The sequence below is a fragment of the Epinephelus fuscoguttatus genome, linkage group LG4 (assembly GCF_011397635.1).
Source record: "Epinephelus fuscoguttatus linkage group LG4, E.fuscoguttatus.final_Chr_v1".
Lineage (NCBI taxonomy): Eukaryota > Metazoa > Chordata > Actinopteri > Perciformes > Serranidae > Epinephelus > Epinephelus fuscoguttatus.
In genome coordinates, this window is record NC_064755.1 from 30,768,642 (window position 1) to 30,793,084 (window position 24,443).

At 43.1% G+C, this 24,443-nt stretch overlaps 1 protein-coding gene across 1 annotated transcript; it reads right to left on the reverse strand.

The window, feature by feature from the left end:
- Nucleotides 1–7: 7 nt before the first annotated feature.
- LOC125887515 (netrin-4-like) lies at nt 8–17,379 on the reverse strand. The gene is made up of 10 exons (XM_049574379.1): nt 17,027–17,379; nt 16,273–16,829; nt 9,151–9,423; nt 7,217–7,343; nt 6,774–6,962; nt 5,776–5,983; nt 5,523–5,635; nt 5,308–5,376; nt 3,379–3,552; nt 8–2,993 (listed from the first exon to the last, which is right to left on the reverse strand). The coding sequence occupies exons 1-10, from the start codon at nt 17,085–17,087 to the stop codon at nt 2,851–2,853; spliced, it is 1,914 nt and encodes a 637-aa protein (XP_049430336.1). The 5' UTR covers nt 17,088–17,379; the 3' UTR covers nt 8–2,850.
- Between the last annotated feature and the right edge of the window lie 7,064 nt (nt 17,380–24,443).

Below are 24,443 nucleotides of genomic sequence, written 5' to 3' on the forward strand. Positions count from 1 at the left end.
AAAACATGGGTCAGACATCAGTCAGTCATCTGTGTTAGTGAAGATGTTACAATGACACTCATCAGGTTTCATAATGTCACCATGGAACGACACAGACGTTTCCCAGAAGCATTAAGAATGAGCACACTGAGTGTAGTTTATACAGTTTATATGAAAAAGAAGAACATACAGGACACACACAAATAGCTTTACAAATATCATGTTGATGATGGAGTACATTCAGGCACCCTAAATCACCACTTTGTCCTTTACAGGAAGAATGCTCAGCCCATTTCTCTTATTTTGGTAAAGTCTTTGGGACAAGGACACGGGCGGTGATGTCATGTTTGAGGAATGCATCATGTCTCCTCACAGAGTTTGTCCTTCTCCTTGGAGACAGCGGACCCGTCCTATTCTTAACTGAGCCTGGTTCAAAAATGGCCTGTGGACTCTGGATCTGATGCGCTGTGATGTCAATGAATGCCCAGGCTTTTAATACATACTTATTTTGGGGCCGGAGGAGTCACAGGCCAAAAAGAGGAGCATGTGTTTAGAGAGTGTGTGCTCCCGTTCTCACACTCACACACACTCTGGCTCCCACAGGGTCATGTTCAGAGAGCCCTTCTCAAGTGAATTCTCCTCGTGTGGAAGCAGGGCAACTGAGGACAGCAGAAAAATCCTCACAGAATCACATCTGGCTGAAGCAACCTGACAATGAGCCACTCTCATAACTGAAGCAGGTGTGAGAGCAAACTTGTTCCTGAGCGTTTGAGCCGGTTGCATGTACTCCAGACCGGAGAGGGTGGAGTGTGTTTTGCTCTTGTCAGACAGCAGGCGGGCGAGTTTGCCGGTGCAGAGCAGAGCTGTTCAGATTAAGCCGCCTGATTCCTTTAATGTTTTTTTCATCCTCTCCCCTCATCCAGGAGTTACTTGTTCTGACCTGCACAGTCCCAGACTCTCTGCCAAGGACATCAAGCAAACACACACATCCACACTCACACACATTCTGATGTTGACTTCATTCATGATTTATCGCCAATATCTGTGAGAAGACAAGGATGATTCAGGCCGTGCCTTTGCACGATTTCCAAGTAAACAGCTCTCAATGAAAATGATACAGTGGGACATGACTGGCTCATCAACTCTGACAGTAACTTAGTGACAGTTCATCCCAAAATCAAAAATACATAGTAGCCCTCTTACCTGTAGTGCTATTTATCAATCTAGATTGTATTGTTGTGAGTTACCGAGTGTTGAAGGTATCAGCCAAAGAGATGTCTGCCCTCTCTTGAATATAATGGAACTAGATGGCACTAGGGCTGCCCCAACTAACAATTTTCCTAGTCAACCAAAAGTCGTCATTTAGGGCCATTAGTCAACTAGTCGCCCACATGTTTACGATATTAATTTAATTGTCAAATTATATATTTTGGGCGGGGCAACACAATGGTTTGAGTTGAAGGTGTGAGAAAGAATAGTATCAGTAACATTGTTAACACTGTGCTACATTACAGAGAAATACAAAACCGTACTAATGAACCTTCATTAATATAGGCCTATATTTTATCTACAAGTGCACGTCACACACTGAGCGAGCCGCCTGTTAATGACGCTGTGGGCAAAGCAGTAATGATTGTGCTAAGTGGCTAATGGGCATGTAGCTACTGACATGTTTCAGATGATACGTCATGTTTGTAGTTGACCAATGAAGATGAGTTTACCTATCACCTTGGGTTCGTCCTTCACCTTCTCAAAATGATTCCACACTTTGGATTTCCTGCCCGACATGTTATTAACTAGCCTGTGGAATAACCGCAGCTACCAGCCCTGGAAATTAACCTGACTCCTGTCTGACTGTTGAGCGTGGCCACTTCCTGTGTCTGTCCTTTCAAATTAAATTCCCACATGGTCCAGTCATATAGGTTTTGATTTATTTTGACAAGGCGCAGCTCCTAATAGAGTTTCACTTTTTTTCTGCTACTAACTGAACAATGAAATCTTGCCAACTTATCACCTTTATGGTCGACTAACATTTGGTCGACTATGAGGGGACAGCCCTAGTGCTCACAGCGTCTGAGCTAGCTAACGTTAGAGCTGAGCCAATAAGGATGCCATTAACGTTTACATCTCATGCTGTCATGAGCCTCTCGTCCATGAGTAGATGCACGCTTCCTTCTTTGCAGTGATACAGTTGGTAGGAATAGTTCGGTAGAAAGAAAACAGTTCCTACTTGAAGCTGCTCACAAGGTCTCTGGATTTTCTTGAGTAACTTGGTCATGATTTCTGTATTTACTGTTGAGTTTTCAAATATATTTTTTAGTGCTTTGAGCACCACAAGCCGAAAGCCATCTAGTTTCATTATATTCGAGAGAAGGCAAATATCTCTAGAACTGATATCTCCGACACTCGGCAACTCATGCAAAAACAATCCAGATCAACAAACACTATTACAGGTAAGAGGAAAAATCTGTTCTTTTGATTTAGAGGTGAACTGTCCCTTTAACATGCATTGTTTTATAAATAACCTGGAAAATATCATACATAGACAATGAATAAATGCAACATCAACTTTGTCTTTGTCCGGATGAAAGTCTTTATGGCTTGCTTTGTTCTCTTTGATTCTTAAGTGACTGTCATCTAGCGAGGTATGTGCTTACTTCTATCAGCATTGCAGCTTTTTCTTGGGGCAGTGGACTCCAATTTAGAAACAGAGGAAACAGTCAAATCACTGTAGTGGGCATGGGCTTTTATTTGAATGTCCAAGCAATGCCCAAATCAGACAGTGTCTCTGTTCATTCTGCTCACTCCTGTATGTCACAGATCATCCTCCACCCCTTCACCCCTCTGTCTGTAGCAGTCCGTGGCGATGCCCTACCAACGGCCGCAGTCTTTTTTGAGGATGTGAAGGATTTTGCGTCCCAGATTTGACTTCCACGGTTTAACCAGGCTCTTGGTGTTGATCATCAGTCGGCCGGTCTTCCAGTCCTCATGACCGGCTACGACATACTCAGATCCTGGAGGACAGAAAGCAAAGCATGAGCCACTCTGAGTCTCAAGAGACTCACCTCATGTAAAAAAGAGTCATTATACAACTATAACCAACCAGTTAAATACTGTGCTGCTGTGGCTGGCTTGGATGAATGTTGCCACGATTATTGTGAAAGTGTTAGGTGTGAAATAGTCTCATAACAGAGAGGCGGCTCTAATCTTCGAGTTGTAAATGTCCAATCTAAATGAGTGATGCTAGGACGTTGGCACCCGCTCAAAGCCTCCGCGAGCAGCAACGAATATCCCATGTTCAGCACAAAGCTGGCAGATTGTTCACTCAAGAGTCGACTAATTAATAAGCTTTTGCACGGGGAGCAATAAAGTTTATAAGTGTGGGTTGCTGCAGCTGACCTGGGTTGAGGATGGGACAGGTACAGCCTTGGCTGGTCCAGGACTCTGGGTAAAGGGTGACGCTTCCCCTCTGGATCTTCATCCGAGGGTTCTGGTGCAAGACCTTCTTGACCTTGACCTCCACTTCTGCGTGGGAGCCTTTATCGTGAGCCGACATTACCTTCACCACCAGCACTGCCAAGGCAACACAAACAGTCATTCAACAAATAAGCAGCCTACAAACAACCACATCCAATCACCACTTTTATTCTTTTGCACCACAGACACATTTCTACTGTTAAAGGGAGGCTCTGAATCCAATGGTATAATGCCATCTGTGGCTCTGGAGGAGCTTTTTAAGTCTAGGAAAATAACCGGAGTGATGTCATCAGGATTTTGTTGGCTATTGGAGACTGCAAATTTTTTAACAGACACCCTGCATTATATGCTGGGGACATGGAATTTGAAAGATGTGGGCTTAAGTAGGCAGAAAGAGGCTACTGAGCTGCAACATGACAATTATAGGATCCAGCATTAATCCATGCTGTGGACGAGAAGTCAGATGTCTTGGCCTACTATTCTTTTACTCACAACTCAAGGTAAGTGCAATGCTAAATTTTGTAAGTGCTTCTTTAAAGGTAGCCTGTGGAGTTTTCGACCACTAGTGGTGCTGTGGAGCGATGTTTTTATGAGTGGGTTCTTGTTTTGTTTGTTCTGGTGCAAGTGCAAAAGGATGCAGGTGACAAGATACACTGATGGGGAAAGGTTTGGCTAGAGGGATTTCTTGGTTGAAGTTGTGGTTTGGGTTAAAATGAATGGATTTCTGCTCTAGGCAAACTTCTCCCATGTGCAGCAAGATTTCTGTCAATGGTTTTACATTATTCTACTCTACTGGTGTGTTAACGCACAAAGAAAAGGTTGCAGTGCACCAGCAAAGGCATGTAAGAGGAAGAGTTATAGCAAGTAAACAGCTTTTGGTCTTTTCAAAATCCACTTTGCAAATGTTTTCAGGAAACACAATGAAAGCCTTTTCCCCAAGCTTAAACTTCTATTACTTGATTTTTTTTTTAAAATCTATTATCGTTGGCAGTCTTCTTCCTTCCCTGGAAGAGGTTGCTAACAACCGCTACCCCAGCAGAGCCTTGGCCATCATCAAAGACTGCACTCACCCAGGGTAGACTTGCTGCCCTCTGGAAAGCACTACACATCAGTCAAACCCTGACAAACAGACTCAAACACAGCTTTTTCCCACAGCAATAAGGTCTGTCAACAAATTCAAATACACAGGATGATTCTTCTTTTTTATGGGTTACTACACTTTATGTGGTGGTGTAGTGGTAGTTGTCAATGAGGGTGTACTATTAGGCAGATGGGAAGGTTACCAAAGAGGAAGTGGGTATACTCTTCTATGTATTCCAGTGGCTTTTTGGTTGATAAATGGAAACAGCCATAAAAAGAGGAAGCTATACCCTGTATAGCTATGACTACTCTCCACTATACTACTGTCTGTATGTCTGCAGACTTTCACATTGGTTGATTTTTATATATAACCCTTGGGCTGCTGTCCTCTTATTTATGTACGTACATGTGTAAAAACCAAAATCAATATTGCCTGCAGTCTCACAATACTCTACAGACGTTGGTTCCCAAGGTTCAAAGAGAACTAGACAAAAAGGCTTTTAAACACACTGCCTCTTTTTCCTGTTCCTATTGTGGCGAGTAACAATGAATGTAAACAGGAACTTTCTGTTAACAAGAAAACTCTGCAGGCACCTTTAAGACCACAATCACTTGACAGGATCTCACGTGGAGCAACCAATGTTTAGAAATGTTTTACAGACAGGTCTGATGGGTTCACTCCACTGTGTTGTTGAATAGTATCACCCTCCTTCACTGTCATGATAGGCTCACAAAATACCGAATCAATTCCCTCTGTCAAACAGCACTTACCGTAGTCATACTCTGCAGCACAGAAGAGTTTAGGGCTGCCAAGGGTCACTTCCACACACTCACATTTCTCTGGAAAAAAATGAATCATGATTAATAAGATTGATATAAATCCCTTCATCATGATGTATAGATTTCAAGATCAAAACAGCTGCATTTCATCTGTGTGGGTCGATGAGCATGCGCAGCGTACGCGTGTGATATGACCTGTGACTCACCAGAGTGGTGCAGTGCAGAGAAAAGCTCCTCTACCCTAAAGAGTGCCGTCTCACTATTATTGCTGCTGTGTCCCATGTGGCCGGTGGCTGTATAGAAGACCTCCACATCTGAGCTGTGCCGCAGAGGTAAAACCAGTCAGAGGCAGGGCTCCACTCAGTGTTAATCATCCAGAATGCACTCCACCTCCACACCACACATCACTTAATCCAAGTGCAAATACATATGGAAATAGTATTAAGTCTTGGCTCTCACCCAGAGATGCAGTCACCAGTGTAGGGGTCACAGTCCCCTGTGCAGTCGCACGGACGGCAGCCGTACTCATGCAGACCCCAGTATCCCGGCATGCAGCTGTCACAGCGGGGGTCTCCAACACCGGGCTTACAAGTGCACTCCCCGCTGCTGGGGTTACAGAGAGTGCTACCTCCTGAGAGGATGGAGCCTACAGGGTGGCAGGAACAGGCTGCAGAGGAGCGGGGTGACAGAACAAGAGGACTGCATGTTAACATCTCTGTCTGTAGGTCAAACGCTGTGTCTCTTTTTTTTGGCACAGAAGCGGCACTCAGTATACATTATGAGCCTGTATGTATGCAAAGGACAAACACACTTGTAGAAGCACAAACAAACACATTTCGGAGTGTACACAGTGAACTCCCATGGCAATATGAACTGTATTTTATCATCCTCCTGTAACAAGCAACGAGCTGGGAGAACGTACTCAACATGCTTTAAGCAGCTGCGGCGAAAACAAACAGTAACTCACTCCCTCTCTACGCTGTCAGGCCTGCCGCCTGATGGTCCCTCATGATGACAGATTGATTTTTGTCACAGACTCGCTTCATCTGTTTCCAAAAACGGCATGTTTGTTCTTAAAAATGCTTCAGTGTGCCTGGCGGGGGGGAAAGGGCAAGAATGGGAAAAATGTGCTCGCATGGTCCATGGGAAATTCCTCCATTGTTTGCAATTACAGTCACATTCCAAAACAGTGCGGCCTCCGTCATTCCTGCTAAGGAGCGGACTGGAGTCATCTTATTATCCCATCACTGGGAAGGCAGTGACTCAGTGAGGCACTGGAAGGAAATACCCTTATCAAAGAGATCAATCTGCTTTAATCAGAAGGGTCAAAAGAAAAATCAAATCTCTATTACTGCCTTTAAAATATCAAAGGCTCCCCTCTTAATTGGAATTCTCTGCTGGCATCTGTCCAGAGAGTTTAAAGCTTCACTCTGCAGAAGAAGATTTACAAGCTTTACCTTTGCAGGAGTCAGGGGCAGTTTTTGGTCGGCTGGGATCCCTGAAGAAGCCCTTCTTACAGTTCTGGCAGTGACGGCCCTCTGTGTTGTGGCGGCAGTCGTCACACACGCCACCACTCCTCCGTCCAGTCGCCAGCCACAATCCCCGACTGAAGTGACAGCTCTTGGCGTGACTGTTACACTTGCACTCTGGGTTTAGATGGACATGTACAATCAAACACACTGAGACATTTCTCTCTGCTCAGCTGAACTTTTAAAGCCCTGGTGATAGCAGTGATAACTCTTTCTGTAGCCAACACAAAAAGAGAGGAACTGCTCTGTTATTCATCATGCACAGGCGTCCAAAAGGTTACGTGTGATTTATGAGATGAAATTCATTTTCGAGATACGTCTACACGCTGTGTGTCCTACTCTGCGTTTGACTCTCCTGCCCCATCACTCACTCTGGCACTCATGCGGTGTCCCTGTGATGCCGTTGGCAGCCTGCCAGGGTCGGTCATTGTAGAGAGGTGCACAGCGCTCGCAGTGGTCACCGGCTGTGTTGTGTCTGCAGACACACTTGCCGTGGACCTGCAAGGCAAACAGACAGAAACATAATTGGAATTTCATTGCAGCTGCACGCATCTTTGTGACTGAATGTTTTTTCATGTGCTTCAGGAACATTGCTTAGAGCATAGGTGTAGATTTAAGGGGGGACACAGGGCCCCCCTCAGTTTTTAGAGCATGTGCATTTGTCCCCCCCCAATGAAAACTGGAAAGGAGCAGAGGGCTTTTACTTTGACAAAAAAACTAAAGACATCTAAACTTGACACTGACGCGGAAAAGGCATAAATTGGTGCATAAATGTAGGACATTAAGTGATTGATGCTCAAAATTTTCTGGCGGAGGCTGCCCCAAACCCATCTTTTAATATGTGTATTAAATAATAGCTGCCACACCTATAGATCCATCATATGCACACTTCCATACACCCTTGGCTTTAGGAGTACTGCTGTATCATATTGTAGCGTACCCTGACTTTTTGGAATTTATGTATTTTTAACAGAGTTTTAATTATGTTCTTCTTGAACTGCTAATTGTTGGGAGATGTTTATTACCCTGGGCAGGTTGGATGGTTAACTACGTCTGTCATCAGCCTGTGGACTAATGCAGGGATGAGTCCTAAAACCCGTAAATGAGTTAGCATTTTTGCACTACGGCTTCCCTCATCTTGAAGTCAGTGGGTTTTAGTTTAGAAACCTGAAATAAGGTCTGTAGTTAACACAAGCTTAAGAGACTTTTGATTTTGTTCTACAACATAACATATGTCAGTAAATACCCCACTAACTAACTTCTGAAGCTTTAACGTGTTAAAAATGTGGTTGCTAACAAGTGGCTAATGAGACCACAAAGCGCCATCACTCCGAACACGGCTTTACAGCCTTGTTGTGGTGGCGACGATGCAACCGTGGTGCAGTTTGTTTATAGCCTAATGTTAGCTCTTTACTTCTGGAGACTGCATTTATGCTTCAAAAATCCTAAAAGCGGTGCTCCTTTGTGAAGATTATCTTGCTGAACAAAACATGTTAAGTATCATTAACTTTGGTTTGCCACAGAGCTTATTTTCTGCAATAATCCAAAATCCAATGTAAAATACCACAGGCTTTTTGTCAAGGGAGCCAGCCTACTAATAAACACCATCCCTGCAGCACTGTATATGTGTGTGCTGACCATTTTAAAACATTTCTGCTTGACAAAGATCATACAGAGCTAAACACTATCCATTTAAATTCATTTGTGGTCTGTAGTCAGTGTGCAGGTTTTCATTGAGGCTGATTTCCAGCAGTCCTGCACCCACATGATGTAGGCGTGTACCTGACACACGTAATACTTCTATTGCAACAATCACAGTGGTTACACACTGTGTAGCTTATTACCGCCTGTGTAACGTCTCTACACCCTCTCAGACCATGTTGGAATTAAACTAGTGCTTCTATTCTCCATTTACAGTAAAGAGAATAACACGACAGAGACTATGGGCTGTTAAAGCATTAGCTTGAATACCATAATTAAGGTTTCCACATCCTTAAAGCCCTGTAATGGTAGGTAAAGCTGTGGCCTAATATCCAGTCTTCACTGCAGCCTTCAGCTTCAGTGGCACATACCAACACACAGCTGAGTAACAAGGGAGTGGTGGGAACAAAACCCCAAACCTGCTACTCCCCATGGCACCACATAAACAAATAAAAAGAGAGACTAAATGAAGCTATCGGCAGACTTGTGCATGACACGACATCTCTGTAAGTTTTCACAACAGAGGAGCAGAAGCTTTTCCTCGGTGCACTGTGCACCTGCGAGCTGTACGTATGTTCATAAACCCAGCTCAGGAATGGCTCACCATGTTGTTGGTCTTCTGTTGGCTGGGCTGGAACCCCCCGGCTGGGACACAGTGGTCAGCGTGTCCATTGCAAAGGCAGCTGCCTTTGACAATGAAATCATAGATGGCATAGTGGTCTGTGGGGAGAAAGGCAGCATCAGGATGTTTGGCCTGGCAGGGACACTGCTGGCGCTGCAACAGGCGGACTCTGAGGTTGGTGATCATGAGCTGGTTCTGGGCGGCTGGTCCGTATGGATCCACTGAGTGCCAGGGCGACAAGGCTCGATAGATCACCTGGAGAGAGAAATACAAGAGTGTTGTAGAAAAAGTGTGCTTTGATGGTAATTAACCTAGAGGCCTTTTAAGGCCCTTCAGCCTTGCTTTATGTCGAGAGGCTTTACTCTGGGTGCAAGGAGGTTAAGTTAAGATGGAGACCTTGTAGAGGTACCCGACTCTCATGGTAAGAAGTCTGAACCAAAGGCCGCACAACACGGTTTTCCCTCCCTCAGGGTGGCGTGATTATGACAAGACATAAAAACAACAGCTTTTAAAAGAACGGATAAAAACACATGAGTGTAGAAAAACAGAGGAAATAAGAGAACTGAAATGAAATTAAAACTCAAGTAAAATCAGGAAAGGCTCTCAGATGTATGTTTTAAGAAGGGACCTGATTTGCTCAGGCAGATTGTTCCAGACAGCAAACGCTTTGTCTCCTTTAGTTTTCAGCTGAGCCTCTGGAACAGACAAAAGACCTCTGCCCTAGGACCCCAAAGTTCATCCTGGCGTGTACAGCACTAAGAGGTCAGAGATACAGCTGGGAGAAACCATGAAGAGTCTTAAAAGTAATCAGTAAAATCTTAAAATCTGTTCTAAAACATACTGGGAACCAATGTAAAGAGGCTGAAACTGGTCTCTTGGTTCTGGTTAAAAGCCTGGCAGCTGAATGCTGCATATTAAAGTCAGGACGACTGAAGCTCTTTGAGTTATTCTTATATTCCTCTAAGTGAGAATTCAATTCCACTCAATTTTATTTATATAGCCAGGTATCACAAATCCCAATTTGCCTCAGGAGGGCTTTACCGTGGATCCTCACAGCGGATAAGGAAAAATCCCCCTCCCAAAAACCCTCTAATCACAAAAAAAAAAAGCAAAAAACCTCAAGAGGAGCAGCAGCTGAGGAGGGATCCCTCTTGAAGTACAAGTTTTCTACATCAAAGAGAAAAATTTTGTTATTCCTCTTGTAAAAGCCTCTCTAATAAGTGAGAAACTCATCTTAGAGACACCGACAGACCGTGACGAAAACAAACATTATACCAGTTTCTCTTCTTTCTCAGTCGGCTAAATAAAAAACAGACATCAATCTGTTTCGCCTTTCATGCTCCTCAAATAGATGCTATTCTCAGAAAATGAGACCAGCGCCAATGTAAACACGGACAAATGGTTCTTGTTCTCCCTCATTAAGTTTAACTGAATGTTGATCTTTCTGATATATCCTCTCTGTCTGGATATCAAAACATGCACATGCACATGCACAAAAAACAGGTCCTTACACCTCATCACAACATCAAGAATGGAAACTGTCACATTCATAATGAGGATTGCGTTCATTCTTTATGAAAATCAAAGAGAAAGCAGGAAGCAAAAGTGTGTAAGACCCAAAAATATATCAACCTGGACAAATTTCATCTTCAATACACTCTTTTATTTTTTAATCCAAGTCTTAAAGTAGTTCTGTGTCTCAGTGTCGGGTAGATCTAAAGGGTAACTTAAACATTTTTCAGCGTGGACCCTATTTTCCATGTATTTGTGTCTAAGTGACTGATGAACAACAATTTCTGGAATATACCCTTCACTAAGTCCCGCCCCAGACACAGACTAGCCAATCATAACGTAGCATCATCCAGCTCAGACCAGGGTCCGACAACAACACAGCTGTGCTCCATTGACTCTAATGCAATCGTCTCAGATTTCCTTTATTTTCAGGCTGGTTTTGTGGATTTGGAGCTAAATGTTGTGCCTGGGGCACGTCGTGTATTAATGATACTCGTTACCTGGAGAGGTTGGAAAAAGATATACATTTCTTCCCTGTTCCAAAACCAAAATCAATCAAGTGTAGGGTTAGCTAGCTAGCTACTGAAGATATAGCCTACTGAATGTATACACATGCTGCTTTTGCTTTTTAATGATTATAACAGTGAAACAAAGACCGACCCTGCTGTACAGGAACCAGTGAAGGGAAGCAGGGAAACTTTGTGCGCAGATGAACGTTGTTTGACTTCCACTGGAGATCCCTGCCTGTATGGCGGCTGAGGCAAAGGGGGCACTGGGGTGAAACCAAACACCGTTCATCTGCACACACTGTGATGCCACACAGCTGGTTCAATATCAGCAAAGCTTCCCTTTATATTCATTGTCTTGTGTGGCGATCAGCAGTGATGTGGTGGTTCACTTTACACTATGATCTGTAGCCTATAGTTCGGCTTTAGCTTCTAACTATCTTTGTCTTTTTAACCTGTTGCTGCTGAGTCAGTTTGACATCCTGGATATATCCTTCAAACACAGACTGTAGACCCCTCTGTCTGCTTCTCTCTGGAATCATTGTTTCATTTTTCCACAAATATGATAATGTTTCTTCAGGGAGTGCAGTTAGTCACAGTGTGGGCTCCATGCTTACTCTGACAGCTTGTCACACCATCAAGAAGGGGCGGGGCCTAGTGAAAGGTCAGTTGGTATGATATTGAGCAAGAGGGGCAAATGAACACTATCACTGTATAATTTAAAGTGGTTATTTTTGCCACAGACAGGTTCAAATTGTTATTATATGTGTCTGAAGTGTCTCTTTATCTTATGCTTGATCTGATCTGTTCGTTATTGTCTCATCAAGCGGATGTCTTGCTGTAAAATCTCACCAGATGTGCCTTATTGTAGTCAGACAAACGTGAAAAAAGTAGTAGTAGTAGTAGTTTACAGAAAATGTATCTTAGTGTTATCTAAAAGATTTTGAATGTCATGGATGGTTAATTTGCTGATTTCAACAATATGGACGAGGCCTTTGAATTTGATTTATTTGAGCTAGAGTACACAGATGAAGAGCAGGTGCTAAAATCATCTCGACTGATATATATCACTACAGGTCAAAGGACAAATATGTACTTTTAATTTGGGGGTGAACTGTCCCTTCAAGCATATGTTGCCTGTGCTGTTACTTTATGACTGAAACTCGATTTTCACACCACATTTCGGGGATGTCTTTGCATGTTGAACAACAGAGACACTAATTATAAAGGGTGAGGGGCTTACACTAGAGAGCTGACATACTGTAGCAAGACACATACTTGTTGCAAATACACTGCAATTATGAGATCAGTCAAAGCCATAAATTCATTCAGACGTTTAACCAGAACCTCCCAACGTGGTCTGAGGCTCTCTGGAGCAAAACAAATCTTTACCATCCAGTGAGAGTCTCTTTTTTTACACCATCTGTGTGAATGAATAAATGCTCAGCTCATGAATTAACCATAGCTGGTTATCTGGCTAAACCTCCCTGTGATGATACAGCAGCTCCCAAAAATGCTTTGGGGGAAACATCAGAGGTAAAAGTGAACATTGATATTCTAGCCGTGCAAGTAAAAGCAGTTTGAGGCTCAGAAGGCTGTCCTAACAGAAAAAGGTCTCCCGCAGCCTGTCAGAGGAGGTCAGTTTACAAAGCGGCTGTTTGTTCAGTGGGTTGTGTGATATCAGCTTATAGTGCATCCTCCCCGTGCCAATAAACGGACAACAAGAGCAGAGCAGATGGTGAGTGTTATTGCTGTGAAGTGCTGGGGGAATGTCTGGCAGCATGTTTTGATGTGGTCACTCTCAGATCTCAGGAATAAAATCACAATCCAATACTGAAATGTCTTCTCTGGGCTACAGATGACTGGCCCTTGATCTACTTGTATGTATAATAGAGTTTTAATTCAGTGAAGATTAGGGTTGGGTATATTTTATTCTATATTATTGTCCACAAACTTTTCTGTGGAATCATATTGTGACAACGTGATCATAGCTATGCTATAGCTGTGATATTCAACTCACAGTTTGCAGGCCAAATCTGGCCCCCGCTAGGGTGCCAAGTGGCCCTGCAACCATTTTCTTATTGATAATGAAAATAAATTGATGTTTGATCATAGACTTTCCACATCCAGACACAACATGAAAGGTACCCTGGGTGCATTGGGTGTTGACGTTCTGGGACACCGTGTCAACTTCTGCCTTTTACCGTTTACATACAGTCTCTTTCAAAATAAACGCACTACGTCAGTACAGCACCCCAAAATTGACCTTTTTTTTCCCTTCAGCAACAAAAACACGTGGTTAGCTTTAGGAAAATAGAATAAGGTTTGGCTTTAGAAGCTTACAGGATGCGAACACCGCTCTCTTAGGTGAAAGTTGGTGTTTGTTGGGCCCATTCACCACCCCTCCCACCCACCCCAATCAGACTTTCACCACTTTAACTTTTATTGTTGTCCCACCACGTTCCCCCCTGACACTACCAGCACCATGAAACTATAACAGCAACCAGCCGCATATCATACTGACGTTAAAGGATGCCTTTTTTCGTTGGTTTCTGACGCAGCAAGTCAGCACCGGATTTTGACAAATTTAGAGTGAGACCAGGCTCACCAAAGAGCATTTTAAAAAAGCATAAAAAAGAGCTTGTTTATCAAAAATAGTGCCAGGGGAGGATCCTCCCCGACAGAGGTATGGACTAATCCCTGAATGTCCTAAAATCCTATATCCTGTAATCCATGCTGCAATGAATTTGCGATTTATCTTGTCCAAACGATGGAAGGACCAATGAACGCCGAGGGTGTGGGCAGGTCTAGCGATTAGCCAATCAGCGCCACGCCGACATCAAGCTGTGTGTCGGTGGGTAACTGGTGAGGATAGCAACAATGGCAACCGCTACAGATCCTACAGACCATATAAACGATGCTATCGAGGTATTTCGCCACTACTCGCTTTAATGGAGGACCAAATTAAGGAAGCTGCTAAACTGGATTTAATAGTGATGCAGCTGGGCGTGCACGACGACAGAGACATTTTAAACGGGCAATGCTCGCTTGTTTTCGGCATGGATACTAATGACGTCAGATTCTGGGTGAGTCGTTGATCTCTACTGATTGGTTAGGGAAAAATCAAATTCCCTCCCCCTTGTAAATCGCCTTCAGTGGAGGCGATGTCAGACTGAAGGTTCTGGGAGCTTCAGTCTGACACTCAGGCTAGGCCCCCGGGCCAAGTTGAGTATATAATGCACAACGATGGAAAACAGTTCCTTCAACAACTGTCTGTTTCATTGTTTTATATAAGTTATATTGCTTACATTTGGCATACCAAGATATAAATATCAAAAAAAAACTATGAAAGTAAAATTTCCTTCAGTAATTTAAAGGATATTCACATGAGGAGCAGACACTTTAAACCTTGTCTCGTGTAAGTGTAACCTCTAACAGAAAACTTGCCAGTGATGCTGTTTAGATAAATCTTTGATGTTCTCTGCATTCTGCCCAAGTAGGACATCATATTGCCAGCGGCTTGTTCATCTGAAAAGGTGTTGTGTTCCCTAAAACAGACACAGTGATGATTTTTGGAGTTGAATGAATATATACAGTGCTGTACAATGCTCACTCAGGGGTGGACGTACAGTGGGCCTGCACCACCAGCTGCCAGCCAGCAACACAACCATCAGAAAAAAATCTTATGTGGCACTGTAGGTTTCTGTAAATTGCAGATTTGCATGTTGTCATGCAGCAGGTACAATACAAGTTTCTGTTTTAACAATGCTGTGGTTAATGTATGGTCAGCTTTGGAAACAAAAACTACAATCCCGGCAGGAAAAGCAGCGATGTCTGGGTAACAAAACAACCACCTTTCATACCTATAAAGCCACTGGAAACACAGCAATGGTAAATCCCTAATGGCCTTGTTGTTTGTTGCTTGAACAGTGGTCTGCAGCTCAAGTCAGCTCATACACTACGTCACATTAGAAACATTTATATGATGCATGTGACTGGTCTCAGCTACATTTTGCTATGACTGCTTGACTATAGGAATGTATTATACATTAATGCACCCACCTAGTGATGGCATGCACTGGACTTTGAGTATCATGGTCCATTGAGTTTTATTATCAACTGTGAGCAGCTACCTCATCATTCTATCCTGGATGCTCAGGTCGGGTGGCTCTCTTTACAGTTTCGTAGACTTTACAAAGCTATTCTTGGTCTACTTCCAGCATATGTGTGTACATTAAGCAAAAAATTGAAAATGGCTCTGCTCTCCATTCTCAACATGTTTTTGTTGTCCGTACTGAGAATACGTAGAGTTTGGGAAACGTGTGCAATCTTCTGCAGAGGAACTTGAAGTTGCACTCAGTCGCAATCATCTATATGACAATGTCAGGATGTATTTAAGCTGGTCATTCCCTTGTTTTATGTTTTTATGGTTCACCTACAGCATATATTAACATACTTTTAGGCTTTTCTTTGTAGTAATCTCATGAAATGTTTTATATTGCTTGTTTAAGAGCTATATATGTTTAGCTTGTATTTTTGTTCCATGTTGTCTGTCTGGAACTTTATGTTGCTGCCTGCCTGGTTAAATGAAGGTTGAATAAAATAAAATAAAGGTGAAAATGCATCTTATTCATGGATTGCAGAAACATATAATACCAACATTTTCTTCCTGACCTCCTGCTCCTCAAGATGTTATCGCAAAACAATGTAATTTTAGGGTTCCTCTGTCCCTAAGCTTCCAAAAGCACTGAAACACACAAGAAATATATGTTTTAAAAATCCATTTTCTTTACGTGCATTTAATATATCTACGGTGTGTCTAGTTTATATGTTTTTGTTCATGTACTCCTACATCTGTGAGCTTATGATTTCAAATTTGTGTTCTGTAAAATGAAATGAGAGCTGACACAACATGATGTATGTAATTTCATCTTTTGCTCAACAAAAACACTTTGCCCATTTCTTGGTTTGTTTCCAGTAAAGTAAAGACTTCTTCTTATCTTCTGTTTTTAACTGACCTGTAGAAGTAAGTGTATTTCTATGTGGCCCCCAACCACACCCCTCTCATGCCACACTGTGTACTCACCTCTCCTCTGGTGCAAGGAAAAGCTCCTGAATACTTGGAGGTGCAGGTTGCTCCACTCTCCCCGTCTGTCGACCCCTCTGCCAGGCCGAACACCCCCTCACAGTCCCGGGCAAAGTACCTGAGGGCCCTCCAGGTGAGCCCGTGGTCCTGGGAGCGCTCCAGCACCATGGCAGCGGGGCGGGGGGAGCGGAACACCAGGATGAGGTGGGTGAGGAGGAACTCAGTCTCCAGGTCGAGCTGGAGCGTCTCCTGCTTCACCCCCTCCGCAGACTGCCACCAAGTGTCCGGGTAGCGGAAAGAGGAGTCGCTCATGGCGGAGGGAGGGTGCGCCTGGCTGGGGATAGCTGAGTTGCACTTGGTGCATTTTGCAGGCAGGCAGGACTCCCTGCTCCGGGGGGAGGATGTCTCTTTGTAGATACAGTAGGGCTCCGAGGAGTTGGAGCCGCACATCGACAGGGTGCTCAGCACTCTGCCCTGGGCAAGGTTGCCCATGCGGGGGTTGCAGGCTCGGCCGGAGCAGCGGCTCTCCGCAGATGGAGGTTTGGACTTAGACGTCTCTGTAAGGAAAAAGTTACTATTAGTGTGATATGAGGTGAAAGAAGAGTGTTGAGTTTCGGTTCCCGCTTCCCCAACACCCCTTCTTGAATTTGTGTGATGCTGTGAGGCACGTGGGTTTCCCAAAACAGCACGCGCAAAGCTTGATTAAGTCATTCACATCTTTATTAATGAGTGAAAGTGTCAGACACACACTCACCTGCTGACAGAGGAGAGGATGCGCACACCGGGATAATGAAGAGCAAAGTCCACAGTCTCATCCTGAAGCAGCTGTTGTTCCTCTACATAAAGTCACCTGTCTTATATTCCTTACAGTCTGATCCAAGGATACCCACACGTTAATAATCCAACATGCTCCTCTCCGCTATAAAATAACTACTCACACACGGGTACAGAAATGAACAAAGTCAACAGACCTGAGCCTATTCTTGTCTGTCATGGTGTAGAAATAAAAGCCTTGTTAGACTTGACTCGTTTTATCTGAGCGCTCTGCAGTCCTTATCCTTAAATTATTCCAGCCCACGCACTTCAGGGTTCAACTTGCTGTGGAGAGTTCATTGACATTTGGGAATATGAAGAGGTTAGCACCGCCCTCCTCCTCTTGTCTTCTCCCAGGCCCCGCCCACACTGGCTCCTAAAATCAGGAGCATCAGACCCATCTGTGGGAGACTTGTTGGCATATACAGTATTTTAAAATAGATGTTTTGATTATGATTGTGTGTGTAGGATTTAGGGGATATATTGGCAGAAATGGAATATAATCTAATAAGTGTATTTTCTTATGGCATGGTGGTGCAGTGGTTAGCATTGTTACCTCACAATCAGAAGGTTCCTGGTTTGAACCCCAGGGTTTTCTTCAGGTGCTCCGGCTTCCTCCCACAGTCCAAAGACATACAGGTTAATTGTGACTATAAATTGCCTGTAGATGTGAGTGTGAATGGTTGTCTGCCTCTATGTGTCAGCCCTAGTCTGGCAACCTGTCCAAGGTGTACCCCGCCTCTCACCCAGTGTCAGCTGGGATAGTCTCCAGCCCACCCATGACCCCAAAGAGGATAAGCGGTTACGGAAAATGAATAAATGCAGTATGTTTTCTTTAGTGTATAATCATCTGAAAATAACAATCGTGTTTTTGTTACCTTGGAATTAATTTATATCTTCACAGGGAGCAGGTCCTCATCTACAGAGATCACCATGTTGCACTGCCATGTTTGTACAGTAGCCCAGAATGGACAAACCAAACACTGGCTCTATATAGGGACATTTGCATTTTTGTGTCAGCCCCTCGGCGACGACAGCATCAGAAAAACACTGTCTTTTTTTAACATTAAACAGCTTTATTCAGTGATTTTAACCGGATTAAATCACCAGGTCTGTTTGTTTTCGGAGAGAAACAGACCTCTGCAGATAGTTCAGCTCCTTGTAAAAAGGTTCTTAATGTCTGGATCTTAAGTTATCAGACAAAAAAATGTAGTGACTACTATCAGTGAAAAAAAACATTAAGAAGCTGAGCAGGCTCATAACTGTGACTCTAAATGCTGAATTCCAAAGATGCCTTTTATGGTGATTTATCAAACAAACAACTGAGATAACTGAAGCAAAAAGAGATTAAATGAAATATTATGTCTTGTGATATTACGTGATGTGATTACAGTCAACAGAAAATATCAGAGCCAAAAACTCACCCTCTTTGTCTAAAAATCACCATGTCAGTGAATTAACAGGTGAAACAATGTGAAACCACACCCACCCCTGTGCCAAACAAATAATAAACAGAGGTTAAATACAAATTCTAGCTCCTACAAAAAAGGTTAGCACATATTAGCATGTGGTGGATAAGCTACCCGTCTCTAACCTGACGGAAAGCATCGCAGAAACTGATTTGTGTATGAAACTGCTTTTCTTAGTGTTTTTTTTTTTACTGGTTTATTCACCTCGGGTCACATTTAAAAAAATTGCGTACAAACAAAACGAGGCCTGAAAGAGGCCTACACCACTTTCCACTCAGAAAATGTGATCTATAACAACAGACTTTATGGGAGAAACTTTGACCCATGCTTACAAACATTTTGGAGATGGGAAGTTGCCGACGCAGATGGTGAGGTGAAAGCCTGATTGTAGAAATTGTTAATAATTTCGCTCCCGGTAAAAACCTACTGAACAATGAACACTGAAGGAATGACAAGTTTCAGCTGGTTTTAATCTGCAATCCTCACCGTTAGATGCCACAAAATCCCCCTAAATCTTGCACACTGTTTCTTTAACAATCATCTACCTTACACAAAGGCCCATCTGCATCAGCCTCAGACTTATAAATGCATATTTTACCCTCGTGCAGCATTTACTTTTTGTCTGCATTCCTCCATAAACACCCATAATGAGAGAGGTTGTTCTTTTATCAGATGTAGAGTAGAAAAGCACTGGTCTAAAACAGAAAGTGAGACATTTAGATTGCCTCCAAGAACCACCCAGGCACTCGAGCACTGACCGACAAGTATGTCATTGTGTTGCATTCCTTCCATACATCACCACTTATTTCTAACTGCCACTCATTAACCACGCTTTACCTGCCTCATCAGACTGACAACAGCCCCGGACCTGAGGGGGTCGCACAACCCTTGACCCCAATAATTATCCAGTTGCATGCCATTTTTTTTGGAAAACTTTCACAGTGACATCACCCCATTGAGTCTAAAGAGACATTTCAAGGAATAAAAGGTCATGTGATATTACAGGTTGCTCTGCTGGTGGCTAACTAATTTATCATAAACATTTGATACCATGTGAAAGCTTTATAGTGTGGAGTAGAAAGCCACAGATGGGACAGGCTGATGAGTGACGATGAGTCATTGAGAAAATGCATCATACCTGTGAATACATGAGGTCATGAGTGAATACGGCCTGTCGTATGACTCATCCTCTCATATATGTGAGTCTGTATACGTTAAAGGAGAAGAAGAAGGGGGGTCATGAGCATTCCCTGTCTTTTCCCTAAAGGCATCCCGGATCAGGACATTCCTTGAATACTGCTCCCCTCGTCACAGTGACGGCCTCCTCTCTTTAAAGAGGCACAGGGTTCATGTCTGTGTGTTTTTAGATTTGCAAGGGTTGTTTCGGTTGTCTCCAGATGATCCGCCGGGGCAAGGGGTGATGCACCTTGAGCTGTTCCCTTTGTACGTCCCTCGCATGTTTCTCGATCCTCAACTCCCAGGAGCCACCGTGGAAAAATGCTTCAGAGGAAGGATGTCTAATCTCAGCCAGTCTGTGTGTATTCCCCTGGCAGGATGAAAGCAACGCTCATGACAAACAAATTCCTCTTCTCTCTTTGACTCCAGCTGTTTGTTGTTTTCCTCTGTTACACAACTCGAATTCTACTGAGACAAATCATTAAAGGAACAGTGTGACATTTTTGGGAGAATATTTGCTTTCTCACTCAAAAGTTAGATCAGACCATGTCTGTATGGTAAATGTGAAGCTAGAGCCAGCAGCCAGTTAGCTTAGCTTCAAGATTGGAAACAGGGCGAAATAGTTACGCTATGAGGCAAAATTTGCAATGCTGTGTCACAAAGACCTAACAGAATCGATCTAGTTGTGAGTCTCCTGATATTATCAAGAATTAGACATGGAGAACAAACTCGATTTTGCTGTCTGTGGGCACCTGGATCTCCATTAGTCAACATCACTACTGTACAGAGACAGAAGTGACGGGGAGAGGGCTTTAAAGAAAGTGAATCAAGCCATAGAAATACATGGCAAATTTTCAAAATATGTATTTGTGACTTGTGTAAGCTATTTGTTGAGTTGTTTCTCAACAAAATGCTCTGAGTATTTTATTTTGGTTGTTGTAGTGAAAAGTAGACAATGGAAGACGCTGTAATGCATTGCCTTAGACGATATAAAAAATAATGAAGTGTGTTGCCGTCTTGTTCACACTGGTTCAGAGAGCCAAGCATCCATGTTGACTATGTTCACATCACTTAATTCCAGCTATCACTCGTACTTTATGGCAAATCATGTTAGCCGTTAGCTGCCTACCCCAGTTAATTAGCACAATCGTTAGCATAACCGATAAGGGCAAATATTCACCACTTGCTAAAATCTCCTAAAAAAAACACTCTATGGGCCATATTTATATGAGTAATGCAATGTGAAAATCTGTGGAATACACCTCTCTGATCAACATGTTGCATACAGGTTTTCCATAGTTACAGAAAACCTGGAAAAGTCACATTTTCCGGGCCTGGAAAAGTCATGGAATTAGTAAAAATAATTGAAAGTTTTGGAAAAGTCATGGAATTTTGCTGTGTGTTATGAAATTGTTACAGTAATCTTCTATGGATAATAATCTTCCACGTAATGTAAAGTTAGATAGTGTAAATTTATTTTCTCTAGCTGGTGATGTAACGTAGCTCTAATATGTGTCGATGTGTGGAAACATTTGTTCACTATCTTGTATGTTTCTCCATTTTCTCCCAGCCATCTGTCTCTACCTTTATGGATGCCTGCTTGCTGAAATAATGTTTAAATAGAGTTTGAATCTGATATGTTATGTGCAAGAAGAAAACTTATTACGGGTCCTTGAAAAGTCAAGCCCCGAGGAACAGCGCCAGGCTTTGATGCCAATTTGACAAAGCGGCCGAAGTGTAGAATTACAACTTCCAGGTCCGTCACTTGATGCCATGAGGCCCAAAAAGCCTTTTTCCCATAGACTTACAATGTGAAAGAGATGTCTGTAAATGAGGGGATACATTTTTTTTTTGAGAGTCACAGCCCCTGAGAAATAATTCGTTTCAAAATCAGAACTTGATCCCATGGTCTGATAACATTTCTGAAGTCTAGAAAAATGGGCTAAACCAGAACAAAGGTGCTCTGGCAGAAGTGTCAGGAGTGCTTGCTCTATGAGCCCCATGATGCCGAAGACTGGGGAAATTTTACACCTGTGAAGTTTAACTTTTTTGCTTCATGTGCCACTAAGCAACTGTCATAGGAATGAACGAGGCCCCTCCAATGCTCTATTGAGTTTTCTTTGTACATCCATGGGCAGTGATTTCCAGGAGTCACATCGTCACTGTGAGGTTGTTAGGAAACCAGCTGAGTCCTGCACTCCCCATGCAAAATCCCAATTTGTTGTTTCTACACTTCGGTTTTGGGTGAATTAAACAAACGAGATTTATAATGCGTTAATTAGTGAGCTTTAGAGGTGCTGGTAGGTGGGTTTAGTTACATTTGGACAGAGCCAGGATAACTGTCTCTAGTCTTTATGCTAAGCTAAAATAACAGGCTGCTGGCTGTAGCTTCATTCTTACATAACAACCATGAGGGTGGTATCAGCTTTTTCATCTAAGTCTTGGCACAAAAGCGAATAAAGGTATTTCCCAAAATGTCCAACTATTCTTTTAAGAGAAAACGCTCCTCTCTTACTTAAAAAACATAGACTAAGTTGTTGTATGATAAAACAACTGCAGGCTCATGTTTTTGTGTGAGAATACTGCAGATAAGTGGAGTTATAAATAATGTCAGCATTACAGTACAGTCAGAGGGGTTAGTTCATTAACACATGAAATATACTGGGATGAAATACTCCTCTCATGTTAAACGGCTGCTACAGTCTGCTGCTGGACCCCCACAGTGGTGCTGGTGTGGGCTCGTCATCTAATGGCCCAATAAGATGACAGACGCGGGGCCGTTCCACTGCCGCTGGTAAGCTTTATTTCCAGACTGTAAAAGGATATGGTTCCCTCCCCCCCTCATGCTGCCATGTCACCTAGTACCTTCAACTCACTGAACCGTCTCAACCCTTGCAAGTAATCTGTCTACTCTCCTGTAAAAGCCAGACAAAAAGCCAGACATGCTCCAGGCGAGGAGAGTAGGTGCCTTGCCCACAGGCTAAAGGCATTAAACACCTTCTGCCGCTGGTTCCCTCGCTCTTCACCTCCATTTTTATGACGTTTATCGTGGCTATCTGTCTGCTCGTTCCTAGCCATAACATCCCCCTCACCCACGTTTTATCAGATGGTTTAATCTGGAATGACAGAAAAATGAAACAGGGTCTGCGTTATGTAAATACTAGTCCTGGAATGCAGCTCTTCCCATGATGTAACTCATTTGGCATTAACACTATTCATGTTATGCTGTGACAGTATTAAGACTCTTGATTCTACTTAGCACAACGAAGGCGTCCGCTACCTCTCCACACACTCCTCACCCAGCCCTCTCCATCCAGACACTTCTGGAAGTTTATACTCTATATTTTAAGTCACCTTCTGACACGCTCTCTTATTGCACAGGAAAGACTCAACAGATGACTGAGCACAAGCCTGGTTTTTAGTGGACACAGAAACAGAGGAAACTGGGGGAGTTTCACCTTCATAAAAGCCAGGCAGGCGGATGTGTCCCAGTTTTATTTTTTAGTGTTATGGGAGGGGAACGGAAAGCCCACAGAGGGCTGAGTGTACCTGTGTCATGTCATCTGCCACATGGCGTGAATAAAAACCCCAACATACAGTATGGTAAACAGTGGGAGAGGAAACAGTGACGTGTTTTAACTTTGTACATACCACAGGTGTGAGTTCTTCTTCTGTGTATCTGACAGGTGATCACTGAAACAGCAGACAAGCAGCCAGATACAGGCAGATATTACTGATATGGTCAAAGCTCCAGCAACACTTGTAGTTAAGAGATGATGAAGGCCATAAGATGAAACTCGTCCTACAATAAAGTTCTTTTTGTTTTTCTTGAATATTGACCCCTATAGACCTCATGCCCTTTTCCGCGCTTCTTGGAAGTAGGTGAAGTTGTGCCAGAAACATGTTTACACATGCAACGCAACATAAATGGCACTTTAAAGGTCCCACATATGGCCGATTTTTAGGTTCATACTTGTGTTGTGGGTTTTCTACTAGAACGGACAGAGTTTCCTGTTTATAGGGCTGGCCTTGCCTCTACGGTCCAGCCAAAATATAAGATAAAATAAAATAAAATAACTTTTGCATCCTCTCTGTCTGAATATACCACCACTCAGCCTCTGAACTGCTCTGTTTTAGCACCTGTTTCTTTAAGCCCCCTCTTGAAGGAGCCCAGTCTACTCTGATTGGTCAGTGTTTCCAGGTCCACATCTGCACTCTCTGCGTCCCTGCACTGTCGTTGCAGCTGGGAAATAACTGTAATGGCATTGTAGTGGCACTCTCTATCTTTGTAGACCTTTAACCTGGACTTGTATAACTCTGCAACAGTTGTGACATCACAACTTAACAGAAGTCCTGACGGGTCATTTGAAGGCACATTTTGTGAATATGGACTGTGCGCATTTTTCTGTGAGCATTTTGATACTTTGACAGTGTTCATATATCACCTATATCTGCTTTATATTTTTAAGAAAGGAAATACGACTTTTTACAATATGGGACCTTTAACACTCACATTACATTCTTGTTTTCCACTTTTTAATACATTTGACAGTAATGATATACAGAGACAGGAAAGAGTTTGAAGTAATTGTACCCACACACAGATGTTGAGTGTTGACCTCTGCTGGGGTACGGCAACACCACATGGACAAACCACAGACAGAACTGCAGTACACTGTAATACTAGAGACAGTAGTAACATTGGGAATTTGT